This window comes from Pangasianodon hypophthalmus, chromosome 14 (genome assembly GCF_027358585.1).
Source record: "Pangasianodon hypophthalmus isolate fPanHyp1 chromosome 14, fPanHyp1.pri, whole genome shotgun sequence".
In the NCBI taxonomy this organism is placed as follows: Eukaryota; Metazoa; Chordata; class Actinopteri; order Siluriformes; family Pangasiidae; genus Pangasianodon; species Pangasianodon hypophthalmus.
Genome location: NC_069723.1, coordinates 8,510,006 through 8,528,592, shown reverse-complemented (window position 1 = coordinate 8,528,592; position 18,587 = coordinate 8,510,006). Strand labels below are relative to the sequence as shown.

Genomic DNA, 18,587 nt, shown 5'->3' with positions numbered 1-18,587 from the left:
CAGATTAATAAGGACATTAAGGATTTTCTAATGATTTACTTAAAATATTTTTTTTTTAATTAATATTCGAGTCAGTTTATTTTCACTCAATATCACAATACCATAAAAATAAAGAAAAAAACAAATGAGAGAACTTGATTTTCTTTTTAATTTTCTTCTTCCCTAAATTTCTTCTTCAGGAAATTCAGATGACGCATCTTCCTCTTAAACCTCATGACTTGTGGAATATTCCAAACATTTCATAAGGGTCAGTGTGTTCAGCTGACAGCGCTGCGAGGAACAGTAACTGTTTTCGTATATGGGTGACTCACAGAAAAGCGGGTTTCAAGCATCACACACTGATGCAAAAACATTAATAATAAAGTATTTTGCTGTATTTTGATGATTTTAGGTCAAAGTAAAGTGAAGTTATAGTGGGCTGGGATTGGCATAAATGTTGTTTTGGAACTGATGTAGATTTTGTAGGTTTTATTAACGCTTTACGTTATTTATCTGCAACATGCACATACAGTAGGTTGTTGTCTTTAAAACAGAGGCAGCTGATGGTTTTTAAAATGGGGGACAGATGTGTTATTGTCTGTTATTTATCTGTGTGTGTTCTGTTTCACCTGTTGGCCTCCTCAGTCTCTCCTCAAAATCAGTTACAATCAAAATTAGTATTGTTTACCAGCTAAGCTGCTAAATAACTAAGCTCAACTTTACTGAAGAAGGCCATGACAGCTAGATCTTTAGATCTATACATAACCAAAAAAACACAAATAATCAAACATAACTTTATACTTACAATTTATTTACAATATAAACCAATTACAATGTTAAAATTACAGGCTAGACAAGTTGTGTAAAACTGTTATGGATTCGGTTACTGACTGACTGCTGCAGCTCTGAGCACTGAGAGGCTGATTAGCATGGATATGTTTAAGTTTGAGATGTCAGTCATGTTCAGTACTGTTTCAGTGATCTGCAGTGGGTTACGAGGTTCCGCTCCCTTGAGATTCTCCCAAATATCATATGGAGAATATCATATGCAAAACCTGTAGATTGTCTTGGTCCATATAATAGACTTGTCGAAAATGTCAAAAATCTGACATATTATCTCACAATTCTGACTTTTCACAAACTACCAACTTATTATCTCAAAATTCCGACTTATAATTGATTTATCACAAACTACTGACTTATTATTTCAAAATTCTGACTTATCTCATAATTGATTTATCACAAACTACTGACTTATTATCTCAAAATTCCCAATTATTATCCCATTATTTTTATTTTTTTCTCTCAAAACTCTGACTCATTATTTCAAAAGTCTGACTTATTTTCACAAAATTTTGAATTATTATCGTAGAATCTCATCTCATTTTTAATTTATGTAAAAATGTGAACTTCTTGAAATCTTGAATCGTATCTCAAAATAGTGACTTATTCACTTAAAAATCTGACTTTTTTATCTTAAAATTTTTAACTCTTTATCTCAAAGTGACGACTCTAAACATTGTTACCTGTACATTTTGACTTATTTTCTTGATGTTAATACTGTAAGACTGTGCCACTTCAAACTCATAACCTTTTTTTTTTCACCTCCAGTTTGCTGTTTGTTTTGTCAGAATTATTTCAAGAGCTCCGAGACTTATTCTGGATCCATGAACAAGAAAGTGTTGATCTTGTTTGCTTGCTAAACTAAGCTATATGGTGTCCCCAAAAACAGGCATGTTTGAGATAATATTTAAACTTCTGAGAAAATAATGTCCCATTTCTGAGATAAGTCATTGTTCTAAGATAATAAATAAATAAATAAATAAATAAATAAATACATACATACATACATACATACATACATACATACATACAGCTACATCTCTAGCTGACAGAAATTATTGTTATTATTATTATTATTACTATTATTATTATTATTATTATCAAAATTCTGAGATAAAAAGTAATAACTTTGAGATAATAAGTCAAAAATTTCGACATACTACTGCAAAAATAAAGGGAAAAAAATCTCATTCCGTTTTTCTTTCTTTTCTACCTGGCGGAAATTTGCTTCCATTAACAAAAATAAATGAATAAATAAATAAAATACAATCAAATGAAATCACTTGGAAGCATGGAAGGTTGACCTATCCAAGATGGCGCTGCCGGTGCCACGTCTGCTCTTTCCTATAAGCTTCTAAACTCCTGTAATTATTTAGGCTTCAGCCGCTGTTTAATTTGTGTTTAATTCGAAAACTGCTATACTGCTATACTGCTATACTAAACAGCATATCTACTCCGACACCCTGAGTCGACTAGCGCAATATAATACTGAGGCGTGGCCTTTAATTTTACGACGCGAGTCTTCGGATGACAGGAAGTGCTTCCGGGTGAAACACAGTGACCTTGGCTGCTTGTGATCGCTATGGCGGCTCTGGTGAGGATCAGCTCAGTGTGCAACAGGGGCGTTAGCCGTGAGTGTTGTTTTTTGTGCTGATTTTTCTCTGATCATGTGTTTACTTTTAATAAAAGCTGGGTTTTTCCCCCTGAAACGCAGAGTTAGCTGGGATACCAGTTGGCACAGAGCCTCCAGTGTGCGTGTGTGTGTGTGTGTGTGTGTTAGAGCAAATGTCAAACACAGGCATATCTTTAAATCATATAACCACAGCTTGTATAATAAATCTGACAGCTTGTATAATAAAGCTTTATTTTAAAGGTTATAAATGTAACAGATTCATTAGGTCTAGTGCTCTAAATGCTGTTTAAAGTGATTTTTTTAAATTAAATAATCTCTTCTTTCATGTGAGTGGATCAGATTAAGAGCAAATGCAGAACTAATTATTTGATTAGATATTTTTCTATTTTAATAGCCAATTGAATGTGAGTTCTGATTTAATTATTGCACAAAAAGACATTTTTCCATGTTATTTTGTTTTATATAACGCTTCATACATTATAACTTGTTTTGGCCAAGTGTTGTTTAACGGTTTCATTTCCCCTGCCATTTTCCCTCCAGCTCTGTTATTCCGCAGCGCTTCTCTCATCAGACCTTTGGCAGCACAGAAAAAGGATCAGGATCACTTGTACTTTCTCACAGCCAAAATACACGCAACACCGGTTTATTATGGTAAGCAGAATGCAAAAGGCATCTTTAGGCAATAATACTTCTCAACCAGTCGGTACAGTTTTGTAGAAACATGGCCAGAAATCTCGTCACATGCTTTTCATGGACTGCACCAAATTCTGTTTGAGGTTCGTCTGGATCCTTATTTAGCAAACAACATCCTAACTTGGAGATTGTACTATTTCCAGTTGCACAGATCTGCTTCACGTCGAATATACCCATCATCCAGATGCTTCAGGAGTATCAGGGCTCAGAGACAGTCAGGCCAGGAATGAGAGAGCTGTAACTCTATAAACAAGTGTTTGGCTTCTGTAAAAGCTTTCTCATCTATTACTAAGTTTCACTTTCATTTACAGACTTGAGACACATATCTGCTCCTGTAGTCAAAGTCCTAATCAGTAATTGCACAGACATGACCGTAGTGACACATGGGATTTGTTCTATTTCCATTTTATACATTTCATTGACTCTTATATCCAAAGTGACTTCCAGCTAAGCACTTGAGGGCTAAGAGTCTTGCCAAAGGACCCGACTATGGAAGGTTGGTGGAGCTGGGATTTAAACGACCTTCCAATCAGTAGCCCAAAAGCCTTAACCACTGAGCCACCACTCCCCTCCGTTTATTTGCATTGCTGTGTTCAGCTAAAGCTCTCAAATCGAAACTTTTGAACAAACAAAGAAAATGCCCCCTCGATTTGGAATTCTTACTCTAAAAATCTGGAAAATGTCCTCAACCCTGAGTTCAGGACATGACATCATATCAACATGGCCGCCCACTAGGAGTGGGCGATATGCCTGTTTTTATATTGTGAACGTGAGCACGATCTGTTTTTACAGAGAGATTGTGAAAATCGTAATACTAAACACATTTTGTCAGTCGTGCTCAGAAAGCTCTGACATGGCATATCAAGTTATTTTAATGACCAGACCTTACGCTTTTTGTGAATCCAGCTAGTCCAGTTTTCCCTGACAGACACACAAAGAAAACAATTAAAATGAAAAAGGCAGGATTACTACATGAAGGAAACATGACAAAGCCAGAAACAGGGCTGAAGCAAACAACAAGAACAAATGTGTTTGAAAAGGTACTCCTTATAAGAACACAAGTACGTGCTGAAAAGACTTCAGTGTTGTCGTGACATTTTACCTGGTCAAGGATATAATATAATATAAAATGATCCAAAACAATTGTTTTAAGCAACTAAAAATCACTGATCCTGACATTGACCAGGAGAGGGGTATAAAAGAATGTCCAAAACATTAGATATGCCATGGAACACCGTAAAGGCCATCATCAGCAAGTGGAGAAAATGGAGCACCACAGTGACATCACCAAGAACAGGACGTCCCTCCAAAATTTACAAAAGGACAAGACAAAAACTTACCAGGGAGGCTGCCAAGAGACCTACAGCAACATTAAAGGAGCTGCAGGAATATCTGACAAGTACTGATTACTCTCTGCATGTGACAACAATCTTTCATATTCTTCACATGTCTGGGCTGTGGGGTACGGTGGCTAGACGGAAGCCCTTTCTCACAAAAAACATCCAAGCTCAATTAAATCACACCAAACCATGTGGCAAAATGTGTTATGGCCTGATGAGACCAATTCCAAAAGGTATAATAATTCCAAAAGTTATGTTTGGTGCAAAAAAACTAAAAAACAACCTAAACAACACCATACCCATGGTGAAGCATGGTGGTGGCAGCATCATACTTTAGGGCTGCTTTTCTTCATTCAGAACTGGGGCTTTTATCAAGGTGGAGGAAATCTTGGATAGCTTCAAATACCAGTCGATTTTAGTGTAAAACCTTCAGGTGTCTGCTAGTAAGCTGAAGATGAAAAGGAATTTTAGCACAACAATGACCCAAAGCACACATCCAAATCAACAAAAGAATGGCTCAACCAAAAGAAGATCAATGTTTTTGAATGATGTAGCCAGAGCCCAGACCTGAATCCAGCTAAAAATCTGTGGGTGACCTGAAGCAGGCTGTGCACAGGAGATGCCCTTACAATCTGATGGATCTAGAATGTTTTTTGCAAGAAAATGTGGGAAAATATTGCCAAGTCATGATGTGCCATGCTGATAGTCTCTTAGCCAAAAAGAATGAGTGGTGTAATAATATCAAAAGGTCTTTCACCAGAGTATTAGTTTAGGGGTGTGCACACTTATGCAACCAGGTTAATGTATGTTTTTCTATTTTTCTTTTTTTTTTCCCTAAAATGTTTCTGATTGTTTTTCACTTAATTTTTATATGTTGTAATTTCACATTGAAGGTGGAAAAAGTTCTGACATGATTTATCTTATTTTTTTACATTACAAAAACCTGCCATTTTAACAGGGGTGTGTAGACATTTTATATCCACTGTAGGTAAAGTTGTGTGAGGTAAAGGGTGAGTCAGGATTTTCACTGAAAGTGCAGGTTCCCTTGCAGGTTCCCTTGCAGGCAGGAGAGGGCACTAAAAGTGACAAACAGCTCTTTTAGTAGTAGTTACTGTCATTTTTAGTTAGCTTAACTTACTCCTTTATGGTAAAGTTTTTTATATTTTTTTTAAATATGTTTACAACTCAGTAATTCCCAGAGAGTAACTGGCTTTTCACAAATCTAAACTAGGATACGGTTAGAGCACAGGGGTCAGAGGTGGCTGAGAGCTGAGGACATGTGAACTCACACCTCTCCTAACACAGAACCTTACCTTCTGACCTACCATGACCGTCCATAATCCAGTTTAATTACTCAGTATACAGTACTGTGCAAAAGTCTTAGGCACCCAATTTTTTTAGTATGAACTTTGTTATAGAGTTTTATTTTATGACTTCTTATTGATTCAGTACAAAAACATTTTAGATTTCCAAACATTAGTTTTCCAGTACAAAATTAAATGTTACAGAAAACTGTATGTCAGTAAAGAAAGCAGCATATTACAGGGCTGCTGGGTTGCTGGGTTTTGCTGCAAAAATAAGAAGCAAGTGCGACAGTCAAAGTCTCCAGAAGAACTGTGGCTGCTTCTGCAAGATGCTCAGTAAAACTTACAGCTCATTTCCTTATAAAACTGCACTAATTGTACCTGAGACTACTATTTTCTTTATTATCACACCAAATATTGACTTTGTTTCATTTATTACTGTTTACTGCTCTTTATAGTATTTTTTTTAATGTAGAAACATTTAATTTCATTATTTTTGAAGGCAACTTTGCTCTACAGCATTTCTTTGCATGTGCCTAAGACTTTTGCACAGTACTGTATAATTTAAAAATAAGGTCAAGATCGTCCCTAACTGCTGAACTGTATTGGCACCTGACCTTGACTTTAAAGACTAAACCAGTAAAAATAAGAGGTCGTAGCACCTCGGGCATGTTCATATATAAGAAGGTAAGAAGAATTCCAATTCTACAAATCCCATCTGGATCATATGAGACTACTGAGCCTAATGATTAGTGTACGACTGCAGTGATACCATCTCTAACTATTATAAGCTGCTAAATAAATGAATGTGTTATATAATGAATGATCAAATATATGATTAAATGCAAAAAGATTTGGTTTACAATCACACTGATTTATATTACATTCAGATTGCGAGTTCCTTAGAGCTTCTCAGAGACGGAGTATAATCCGGCTGTAGAAATGAGCAGTTAAGGCTCTTTATCGAGCATCTCCAGTGGTTTTATAGTTACCTGGTTAACCTCTGAGCTGCTATTACAGGAGTTTTGTATCTGTTAGCTTCCTGCACATAACTGTGTGTCATTAAACTGCCACTGATTTCTCACAGCTGCGTCTGGGTCTAAAGCTGCTTCACTGCACTGGACAGGAGAGCGAGTCCTGAGTGTACTTCTCCTAAGCATGGGTCCTATCGCCTATTTCTACCCCGGCCCTGCCATGGACTACTCCCTGGCTGCAGCGCTCACTCTGCATGGCCACTGGTAAGGAAATCCCCTCTCTGGATTATTTTATAAAGGGATTATTTTTTGATCATTTCCGTTTGGCTACATTGCCAAGAAAACCTTCAGTAAGCTAATCTTGCCCTGGAGTTCCGTCATTCGGTTTACTTTAAAAGCAAGAAAGTTTCAAAATGGCATAATTTTGTCAAGATGTCCACAATTAATATCTGTAAGTAATCTGTAAAATTATCAGGAGAAGGTGATTCCAACACACTGAGTAGTTGATATGTTTACTTCTAGTGCTGTTTAAAAACCAGACTAAAATTAATTAAAAATAAAATTAATTATTGCTTTGGTCTACAAAGACAAATTTGGGGATTTAAAACTCAAATGAAAGCAGATCATCATCAAGGAAAGCTTTACTGGAGTAAGCTCATTTCCATTTGCCCTTCACAGAAAGAATTATTTACAAATTACTGGAGCATGAGTGTATTATAATAAGGAAATGTATACAATTAACATTATGCTCTACTATATGTAACTGTGTGCAGTGGTATGATCATGATCAATGATATTTTCAATCAATAATTTGAATTGTACATCGGATCTTGATGTTGGGCGAGGCGGTGTTCAGCGGCCCCTTAGCTGGACCCTTTAGTTCCGGTGAAGGGAAATTGTAATGCTAAACCATACAAAGACCTCCTGTAAAATCGTTTTCTTCCAATTTTGTGGAAACAGTTTGGGGAAGGAGCACATATGCCCACAGCCTTTTAGCCGTCTAGTGGAGTATTAGGCTCATATTATACAATTCAAATTAAACAAAATATGTTTGGTGATCAGTCTGAACTGACTGTGTGGAATTTCTCTTTCAGGGGATTGGGCCAGATTGTGACTGACTACGTTCATGGAGATTCGAAAGTCAAGTTGGCCAGAGCAGGCCTCTTTATTCTATCCACTGTAACCTTTGCAGGTCTATGCTACTTTAACTACCACGACGTAGGGATTTGTAAAGCTGTAGCTCTCCTCTGGAGTAAATAGTTGGACTGTCATGAAGGGTTGACAAAGTGGTTCGGGTCCTGAAGGGTTTTTTTCTTCCCCCCCAGTTGATGTCCCAGTCGAATGTATACATTTGTGGGATTAAATGTAAATTCTATAAATATCATTTTGACAAGATATCACATTGATTCATGAGTGTTTGTAAATGCTGTTGACTAAATTGAATATTTTTTCTGCTTAAATTATGACAGCATGTAAGTGTGTGTGGGGGCGTCTGGGCTGACTTGGTATGTTTTTGAGAGTGTGTTAGAGCTCATATCCACTTACTGTATTTCGTATGGATACCAAGGGACAAAAAAAAAATCAGCATCTGTTTTTTTCTGTTAGTCATCTGAATCATTGTTTTACACGTCAAAACCCACATAATGGTTGCTTTTCATTTATTGAAGTATTTTTATACATTGAAAACACTCGCATAAGAACCTGTCCTGGTTCTGCTTCACCTCCTGTTGTCTTGAAGGAATGCTTTCTGTTTGCTGATTAGCCGTAAACGATAAATTCAAAAGTAATTCTGATCTCAGCTTTTCAGTTTTTTCGGAGCACTGTGAGTCAGTGACAGCCATGGCTATTTAATCTACTGACTTTAAAATCTACCTTAAAATCTGTCAGTATTTTTTTCATGGCCTTAATTCTGTTCAAATTCAGCATTTTGTGTATAAATTTTACATGGCCTTAATTGTTTCAGCTGATTATATTTTGATATCTTGTCATTTATCTGCAACAATGGTCAGAATATTATAAAATCAGTGGAGCCATCTGCTTATGTATGCATGTGTAAATGTGTGTGTACAAGCTAAGACATGACCACGAATGATGCCAGGCTCTATCATATTTGAATGCACAAGTTTGCTTTGAATAAAGTCATTTGTCTTTGGCCTCTCTGAAATAAAGTCAGTTTTACTGAGTGGACTGAATCTTAAATGAATAAAGTTGTGCAAAGCCTCTACTGGATATCACTACTGAGCATCACTCTTCCAAATTCTAATCATACAAGACACGTCTTCTCATTACATTTTCTTACAAATGCAAAAGGCAGAGCAGGATATAGTCTAATTATGATGATCTACAGTGAGAGTATACTAGTAATAGTACTACTACTAGTAGGCAATAATGAGGAACTGAGATAGAGTTATAATGTTCTGCTATACCACTATACAACCTTGATCCTTAATAAAGCAGACCTTCAGGCCAAAAAAAAAAAAAAACAGCTATGAATTGCTCATATAAAATCGATCACCTAGAATAATGTAATAACAGGCAGTGAGCTGTTTGTTGAAAAGTAAATTAAACTATAGGACTGTTTTATATGCAACTCTAGTCCTTTTACTTATGGCTGCGGAGGACGATGTTGTGATGACGGTGATAAGTTGAAGCCAATTCTTTCAAACACAAAGGCTTCATTTTGTCCAGTGCAGAGAAAAAGATGCTCATAATTCAGCTCCTGATCGGAGATAAAGGTTTTCAGAGAAAAGTACATTCCTGGGTTGCTGGACAACATCCTTTATTATGTCCACAGAGCTTTACAAAGCTGGAACTTAAAGAACAGTACTCTGTGTCTAGAAAGTGTTGAGCAAAGAAAGAGAATGTCATATGTTTGTTACTGTTATAGGAATCGCATCAAGCCTTCTGCAAATCTGTTATAACATTTTAACACCAAACCTGTGTCATGTAAGATAACTGAATTCTTAACTTTCAATATCACTCAAACTGCTGCTATTACAACCTGTTGTAGCATGTTAAATAAAATGTGTATACTATATAAAGTCATCCTTTTAACATTTTGCCTCCATACAAAATAATATTCCCAGCAGTTTTAATACGGGGAGCATAACACAAATATTATAAGAATTACATAAAAATTCACCATTACAACAAAATTTGAAAAAAAAAAAAAAAAAAGATCAAACTTGAAATCAAATATAGCTCCAATACCTTAATTTAACATATTTGTCATTTGGCTAGTCCTGTAGTTTGTCTGAAATAATAGCCAAAGCCCGTCTCAGGTGGTCCTTCTTCTCCTTGAGTTGTGATTCCAAGCTCATAGCCTCAGTCAGAATATTCGTCAGCTCCTGAATCTGTGACGCATCCACCGCAGCTCTCTCTCTGCAGACACATTTCAGTACAGGCAGAAATGATCACTGAGGATGAATATGTAACATTTTTGCTATGACGTATCGAAGATACTGAAGATTATTGCATTAGACATGTGTTAGGTGTCAAATGAATGCAAAGGCAAAGCGTACATTACATGTCTATGATGTACAGACCCATTTATATTGCAAGATATTTTGCAAAGATTGGCAGAGGAAGAGGGGGATTATGGAGTGGATAATGTCTGTAGAGAAATGCGTGTGCACCACAGTGTCCTTGTTTTCCATGCAAAGACAGAGAAAAAGAAGAATATGCAGGAATGTATGTGGAATATATGTTGTTGACTCTCAACTGCCATTTATAGGGAATTACAGGGTTACTCTAAAAATTCAGCAGATAGTAGCCAATATAAGTCATAGGCTACTCATATTTATACCACAGTACGGTTGAATGCTCGAATCTGATTGGTCAGAAGGTGCACTATTTTCATATAACAGCACAGGTAGCTCCGGGTGTGACATAAATGATAGGTTATGATATTAATGATGCTGCATTATTGTTTCTATAGTAACAGTTTATACACAGAGACTTGTATGGCAGACATCCAAATAATCTAAGGCTAATAAAATGTTTAAAAACATGTTGTTTAATGAAGTACTTTTTTTTTTTTTTTTTATAATTGTTGATGTGGTGAAGTTTTTTGTTAGGAGATGTTTATTTAATGTTTATGGAAGGAGTTTCAGCTGTAAGCACTCTCATTCTGGGTTAAGCTTTCTGTTTTCTCAGTAAAATGTCAGGCTGCATTTTGTGTGTGTCTGTGTGTGTGTGTGTGTGTGTATGAGAGAGAGAGACAGAGAGGCTGGTGAAGAATGACTTTATCGCAGCTATAACGTAGGTGAAAACAAGAACTGACTGTAAACCGTTAAAATGCATGATGTGTCGTTCATTAATAAATTAAACATTGTAATCGTTGGCAAATCGCTGTGGTGTAAGCAGAATAACTAACACATTCCAGAACGTGCTATCTTGTGTTATTCCTTATATTTCTACTTATATACCTAAGTCACGTGTGATAGCCTCTCGAATTTAATTTAGTTTGAGGCTGTTGTTATTAATGTGGTCCTGCCCTGCTCAAATCTATGGTCAAGAGCCACTGCTGGTCAAGCATCTGATGAATTTTACAAGTGTTTTAATAGAGAGGATCATTCACTGAGTATCTGATCATGTCTGTACACCTACCGAAGGACCTCCGAGTATTTTGTGAACAGGAGATTGATGTCTCTGACGGCATCTGAATGTAAATAAACAGGCACATTAAATATATACTAAAAGACTCAATATCTAATTGGTCATTGTGTTATTTATTCAAGCTTGTGTTCAGGAATCTACTCCTATCTAAATGTTTAAGATGAAAAGGGCTAAGTGTAGCGAAGACTTCCCATTAAATATAAAAAAGAAAAGCTTAAGCTGACCATACCTGACCATGCTGATTCAAACCCCTCAGTCCCATCCACCGGGGGAGATTTAGTACAAGACATCTTCATCTTCTTTGCTGGAGAATCATCACAAAACCCACCTGCATGTTCAGCCTATAAGAAAACATCCCATTTAGCTCAAAACACACATATGTGATGTGACTGTAAATGACTATTGATCAGTTAAAAAAAAATTAATATTGCAAACTTTAGTGCCAGAATAACTTCCTGAGACTGATCTGTTAATGTAAACCACATTTTATTATAATTTTTTTTAATTAGTTAAGAACTATTCTCAATTTTAGCTGAATCTTCACTTGGTATTGTCCCAACAGCAAATCCTGCTTCAGCAGAGGTATGTACTTATTGCTAATGATCTCTATGTTAATGCCCATGTCGGCCAATACTAATATTTTATTAATCTGTTCATTCATCTTTAGTAACAGCTTTATCCTGATCATTGTCACAGAGGATCCAGAGCCTATCTCTGGAACAATAGGCATCAGGCAGGAATATACACTAGTCCACCTCAGAGTACCATGCATACACACACACACATTCGCAGCTAGGGGCAATTCTGCATAGCCAATCCACCTATTGTTGTTGGAGGTGGTGAGCGGAAACCCACATGACCATGGGGAGAGCATGCAAAACTCACAGACAGTAACTCGCCCCAGCATTGAACCAGGGACCTTGGAGCTATGAGGTGGCAATGCTCTACTATATGGCCTATATATGTGAACACCTGACCATCACACCCATATGTGCTTGTTGAATGTCCTATTCCAGATTTAGTCCCTGTTTGCTTTTATAATACCCTCCACTCTTCTGGGAAGGCTTTCTGCTAGATTTTCGAGAGTGGCTGTGGGGATTTGTGCTCATTCAGCCACAAGAGCATTAGTGAGGTCAGGTACTGATGTCAGCGTTTCAGTTCATCCCAAAGGTGTTCAGTGGGATTGAGGTCAGGGCTCGGGCCACTTAAGCTCTTCCACTCCAAACTTGGCAAACCATTTTTCTTTATGGGGTCTTCATGGAGCTGGCTTTGTGCACAGGGGCACTGTCATGCTGGAACAGGTCTGAGCTCCTTAGTTCCAGTGAAGGGAAACTGTAATGCCACAGCATCCAAAAACATCCTATACAATTGTGTGCTTCCAACGTTGAGGCAACAGTTTGGGGAAGAACCAGAATCAGCTTTCTACAAACCTTTGGCCATATAGTGTATTTTACATCAAGCAAATTACACTTGCGTTGTATATTAGCCATTAAAAATGACACATTCTTTACTTAGATATAAATGTGATCTCTGGTAAAATGTGGTAAAATCATATGTGTTTTTCTAGAAAACATCATTTTGGCCAAATCCTAATTTATTCATTTACTCTAACCTGAATTACAAAAAAAAACTTTAAATATTCTAACCTAGTAATTACACTGTCCTTTTTTTTTTTTTTTAATATAGTGGAATGTAACTACACAACATTATTAATGTATTTATAATTTACCTTTAGGTCAAGGCACTGCACAGGAAAATTACCTAAAATGTCTCTGAATTACTCCTCAGACCTTGTTGATAGTGACTTGCTGGATTAAAGGAGTTTTAAACAAAGCAAGAGAGCTGTTTTTTGATGTATTTACTGTAACTGAAATGAATATTATAGTCAATAATGTTAAATACTTATTGATCTGGTTTAATACACAATTTGAATTGGAGTCAGACTGATTTTTAATAGACGTGTCATTGTTGTATTGTGATATCATTTACAAATACAGCATCCTTGACTCTGAAAAATCCTACTTTCTGTACATCACAGCGTGGAAACACTTGTTTATAAATGGATCCTCACTTTATTGTTTCCACAGGAACAACTAGCAGTGCTAACATCGATCTTATTGTGTCTACTGACGCTGAAGTATCTCGCTAGTGGAAATGAAACGTAATTAAATCTTGATTAAATTTCTTGCAGGAGATACAATGCTGCAAGGAACAATACAATACACCTCCTGTGGTGATGCACGAGGAGTGATAGACGACAAAAACTGATCCTTTATGTTCTGTGATTTTAGGGCCTGTGTTAATAAACGTGCATTGTGGTTTTTGATTGACAGATCATTAATTTCACTTTTACAAGTCCTTCTGAGAAAAGAAAACCGTCCCAGGATTTTGAAATCATTAAGTATAATTTAAGCCTGTATAGCTGGATGTTAAGTGAGCACCAAAGGAAATTACAGCGTCTGTATGAGTTCATTTGTGGTGCAATTAGAAGGCAACATTAATTCTTATTTGTGGTTTTCATTGTGGTTCCTCCTGTGTAAAAGAAGAAATAGGAAAAACATTTGTTTTTTCTTAATATTAAACCAATGAAATATAAAAATTAAGGCTGCACAATATACTGAAATTATCAAAATCTCTCAAATGTAAATACCACCATATGCATATGTGATTACTGAATGATTTTAATACTTCAAAAAGTTACGAAAAGTTAAAGGTTCAGGGCGACGCAGATAGCAGAGAATGCTTTCTTTTCCTCAAAAGAACATGAAACATGTATGTTGGTTATGTCAATTTCAGTTTTTAAACATATATACATTATATATATACACATTATATATATATATATATATATATATATATATATATATATATACACACACACACAGTACTGTGCAAAAGTCTTAGGCACCCTATTTTTTTTTTTTAGTACAAACTTTGTTATAGATTTTTATTGTATGACTTCTACACTATGAGTCAGTACAAAAACATTTTAGATTTCCAAACATTAGTTTTCCAGCACAAAATTAAATGTTACAGAAAAATGTTTGTATGTCAGTAGTGAAAGCAGCAGATTACATAAGAGACACGTTTCAGACATAAACATAAAAAAAACATAAAGCTGGGTTTTGCTGCAAAAATAAGAAGCAAGTGTGACAGTCAAAGTCTCCAGAAGATCTGTAGCTGGTTCTGCAAGATGCTCAGTAACACTTATAAAACTGCACACATTGTACCTGAGACTACTATTTTTTTTAAAGCGATTTAAAGGATCGTCACACCAAATATTGACTTTGTTTCATTTCTTATTGTTTATAGTATTTTTTTTATAATGTAGAAACATTTAATTTCATTATTTCTGAAGGCATTTTTGCTCTACAGCATTTCTTTGCATGTGCCTAAGACGTTTGCACAGAACTGTATATAAAATTTAAATAGATTTTACACACTTATAGCATTATCACATCACATATCACATTATTTAACAAGTTATCACATTTTTCTTCAATATCGTGCAGCCCTAATAAAAATGTTAAATAGCAGAATCTGTCACTGGAATCTCACTTCAGTCTCAGTTTCGTATAAATGTAGAAGTGGTTTGGATGTGCTGTGTGAGCTCTAATTTTAATGCTGATTATATGATTTACCTCTGGCACTTTCAGTTTAGTTCCTTTAACGTCTGTCCCCTTGGGTGTCATCGGCGGTCCTTTACCAGTCATTGTCCTGTTTGGGGGAGAATAAAACACCTAAAGAAAAAAGCATTTATCAGATGGCAGACTCTTCTATCCAATGATATTTACAAAAAAGACAGAACGACGTTATTAAAAAATAACAAAACTGTGGTTCCTTTCTAAATATGATACTGTTATTCTCTAATAACTTATATGCCTTTACAATTCCTTCCATCTTCTTTTGAATCCTCTCATCTGTAATATTCAGTACAATGTTCCCCAGTTGTTATTTTCCTTTTTTTTTTTTAAGGTGTGTGGGGGGAAATGCCTTCTTCAAATTAAAAGGGTCATCTCTTATTTCTTCTGGATCTTTTCCATACTATAGTTTTTGGTAAACATTTTGTCAAATAGTTACACTTTCCTTTTTCTTTACCAGAAACCATGGGGAGTGCAAACTTTTGCACTATGCATGATAGCAAAAATACATGATTAGATACAAACAGGCCTGGCTTTTTAGTTAGGAACCTTGAACTCAATAAGTCTTTCAGTGGAAAAATGGCTTATTTTTTTCCTCATAAATTAAATAACGCTGAATAAAACGACACAAATGATTAACTTGACTCTATCTAGCTCATTAGCTAATGGGTTCAAGCTCATGCTAGGCTAACGCTCGTGTTTGTTAATGTAATTTACCTCAAAATGGAGACACCTACATATGAAATTTACCTCAAAATGAAAATATTCCGTGTAAAACCCGAGAAATACTGATAAAATATACTGGGAGTTAGCTATTTAGCTACTCTAGCTGGTTAACTACGCTGTTTAAAAAAAAAAAAATACAAAGTTTGTGTGGAAAAGGAGTGAAGTAGCAGAGATCAGGTGGCCTGCCCTTCTCAGTGAGTCGGATCATTTGATTCAACTCACCGATAAGAACCGACTCATTCGGCTCCCAAACAAATCATCGCCATTTTATCTAAACCAGACAAACTTTTCAATATTCTTTGCCTTTGATAACATTACTTTGCACTGCATTTTATAGACATGTATTTACATAATCGTTAAATCAGCAAGGGACTACTGTGTGCATCGACAAACACAATAAACATCCCTGTATTCATGTTATTGTGTTGTTGTGCTTCTACTTTAAGAGTTATTTCCATTTATCCTGACACACGATTCACTATTAACTCTAACAAACAGCTCCAACGTTGAAAAGTGATTAAATTACACTGCAATAGTAAGGACAACTACATCTACAACACAGACGCACAAAAAGAGAGTCGGCTCTTAATGCTCAAATCAAAGAACCGACTCATAGAACCGACTCGTTCGCAAACACCACACTATAAATCCGAGTTTAATGTACACAAAGCTGCTTTATTTGGAGTCTTTTAATAAAATAATTAACATTATCGACATCTCTTCTTTACTTAAACATGTCTGTTTTAGTAGCTAAAGTGTGTTTTAGTAGCTAAAACAGACATTTAAATACACTTGCGGTAAATAAACTGAATAAACTGAAATGAATGTCACCTGCTGTACTGCACATGGCCACACGGGGGCGCTGCTCACCACAGAGCAGTCCTGTCCATGTACCATAGCCATATAAATATATTTATTCGTATGTAAATAAATACATTTATATGTATATGTAAATAAACACACATAAATAATTTTACATGTAAATAAACAAGTACATAAATACAAGGAAATACATTTATTTACATGTATTTATTTGTCTATGTCCATGTGCAACTCAGTATCAGTGGTGCTGCTGAACAGTCCCCAAATAATTATTAAAACTTTATGTTTCTGACTTTCATAATTCATTTACGACTCTTCAGGCTCTTCATTTTAAACCAGATAACATATTCTCTGTTTCAAAAACATATTTCTCCTTATCTCTATATGAGCAGTTTATTATAACTGTTGATTAATTCAACAAAATAGACTTCATGTGAAAACTGTAATGCATTCCCTGGCTACACAACTGCACTTGTTGACCATGTAGTACACAGTTATAGAAGGGAATTATTTATAATTGCACAATTTTTGTCACCCAGATGACACTGGGTTCCATTTTGAGTGTCTTTCCTCATGTCATCTCAGGGAGATTTTCCTCGCCACCGTCGCCTCCGACTTGCTCATTAGGGATAAATTTATAAGTTTAAAATTTATATCCTGAATTTATATATTTCTGCTTTGTGACAATGGCCATTGTTAAAAGCTCTATACAAATAAAACTGAATTGAACTGAATTATTGCAGTAGTTGATCATGCCATCATTTGGGACATAATGCTAATTTACCATCATGCAATGAGGCCTGGATTGCTGTTAGCCTTTGGGGTTTCTTTATTTTCTTTATGATTTTCTTTTTTTTTAATAATAACAAAGTGGATGCTGTAATGACAAAAGAACACTAACAAGGAGAATATTGGGTATTACTGTGTAATACCCAATATTCTCCTTATTTGCGTTCTTTTGTCATATGGCAGGAATAGATACTTAAACACAATAGCAGCTTAAAATTTAACTAAATATTACCACAGAATTTAGTTTACGCCTCCTTGAGAAAATCTTTAGATTTTTAATCATTGCTTTCAAAACCATCCATCTATTTTCTGTACCATTTATCCTACACAGGGTCGTGGGGGAGCCTGGAGCCTATCCCAGGGTACTCGAGGCACAAGACAGTCTGGATCGGGTGCCAGTCCATCGCAGGGCACAATCTCTCACACACACACTAACACACACGCACAAGCACGCTCACTACGGACAATGCCAATCAGCCTACAACGCATGTCTTTGGACTGGGGGAGGAAACCGGGGTACCTGGAGGAAACCCCCAAAGCACAGGGAGAACATTCAAACTCCGCACACAGGGCAGAGGCGAGATTCGACCCCCCAACCCTGGAGGTGTGAGGCAAGATTGCTAACCACTAAGCCACCGTGTCCCCCCCTGCTTTCAAAACCTTATGGTCATTTTTCATGTGCAGTACATATGAAATGCTTTTGTATTTCTCAAAAAAAAAAAAAAATCAACCCCTTTGTGCCACAGTCAACAAGTCTAGGTTATTAGGTTGTACTCCTGAGATTATGCTTTAAAAATTTGTTTTTTGGAGAAATACAGAAGCATTTCATGAACAATCTAGCTGCTCTGGGCCTCACTACTGAAATGTTCATATGGCCCAAAGCCACTCTTTTTCCCTTTTATGGCTATCAATATTTTAGGACCAATCCATTTTATACTAAAGGAGTTTCAGCCCTATGAGTATTGTATTGATATATCACTAAAACAACAGATTTTTTTATTACTCATGAATACATAGGGCTCACATATTGACATTAATATTTATATCAACTATTCAGCGTAGTACAACATCAGGATACGTCCATGATTGTCAGTGTAAAAACATTGTTAACGGTATAGTCTGTATTACAAAGCTGGATTAATGACATAGTGAGTTAGTTAGTGTAAATGAAGTTCTAACACACACACACACACACACACACACACATTCAATAAGCACTTTTTTAT

The 18,587-nt window shown here is 36.0% G+C and overlaps 2 protein-coding genes across 7 annotated transcripts; one reads left to right on the top strand and one right to left on the bottom strand.

Moving 5' to 3' along the window:
- Positions 1–2,298: 2,298 nt before the first annotated feature.
- Positions 2,299–8,949, top strand: sdhdb (succinate dehydrogenase complex, subunit D, integral membrane protein b). Its single transcript, XM_026923882.3, has 4 exons — positions 2,299–2,453; positions 2,996–3,106; positions 6,880–7,030; positions 7,861–8,949. Exons 1-4 carry the CDS (start codon positions 2,405–2,407, stop codon positions 8,024–8,026), a joined length of 477 nt encoding a protein of 158 aa, XP_026779683.1. The 5' UTR covers positions 2,299–2,404; the 3' UTR covers positions 8,027–8,949.
- A 575-nt stretch (positions 8,950–9,524) lies between these two features.
- On the bottom strand, positions 9,525–15,979 carry LOC113532966 (testis-expressed protein 12). 6 transcript variants are annotated; one of them, XM_026924718.3, is made up of 5 exons: positions 15,742–15,979; positions 15,025–15,100; positions 11,613–11,724; positions 11,375–11,426; positions 9,525–10,147 (listed from the first exon to the last, which is right to left on the bottom strand). In XM_026924718.3, the coding sequence occupies exons 2-5, from the start codon at positions 15,094–15,096 to the stop codon at positions 10,003–10,005; spliced, it is 381 nt and encodes a 126-aa protein (XP_026780519.1). In that variant the 5' UTR covers positions 15,097–15,100; positions 15,742–15,979; the 3' UTR covers positions 9,525–10,002. The 6 variants fall into 6 exon arrangements, with proteins under 6 accessions (XP_026780519.1, XP_026780518.1, XP_026780514.1 ...); XM_026924717.3 differs by having other exon boundaries at positions 15,025–15,123; positions 15,762–15,979; XM_026924713.3 differs by having other exon boundaries at positions 15,762–15,979.
- Positions 15,980–18,587: the final 2,608 nt, after the last annotated feature.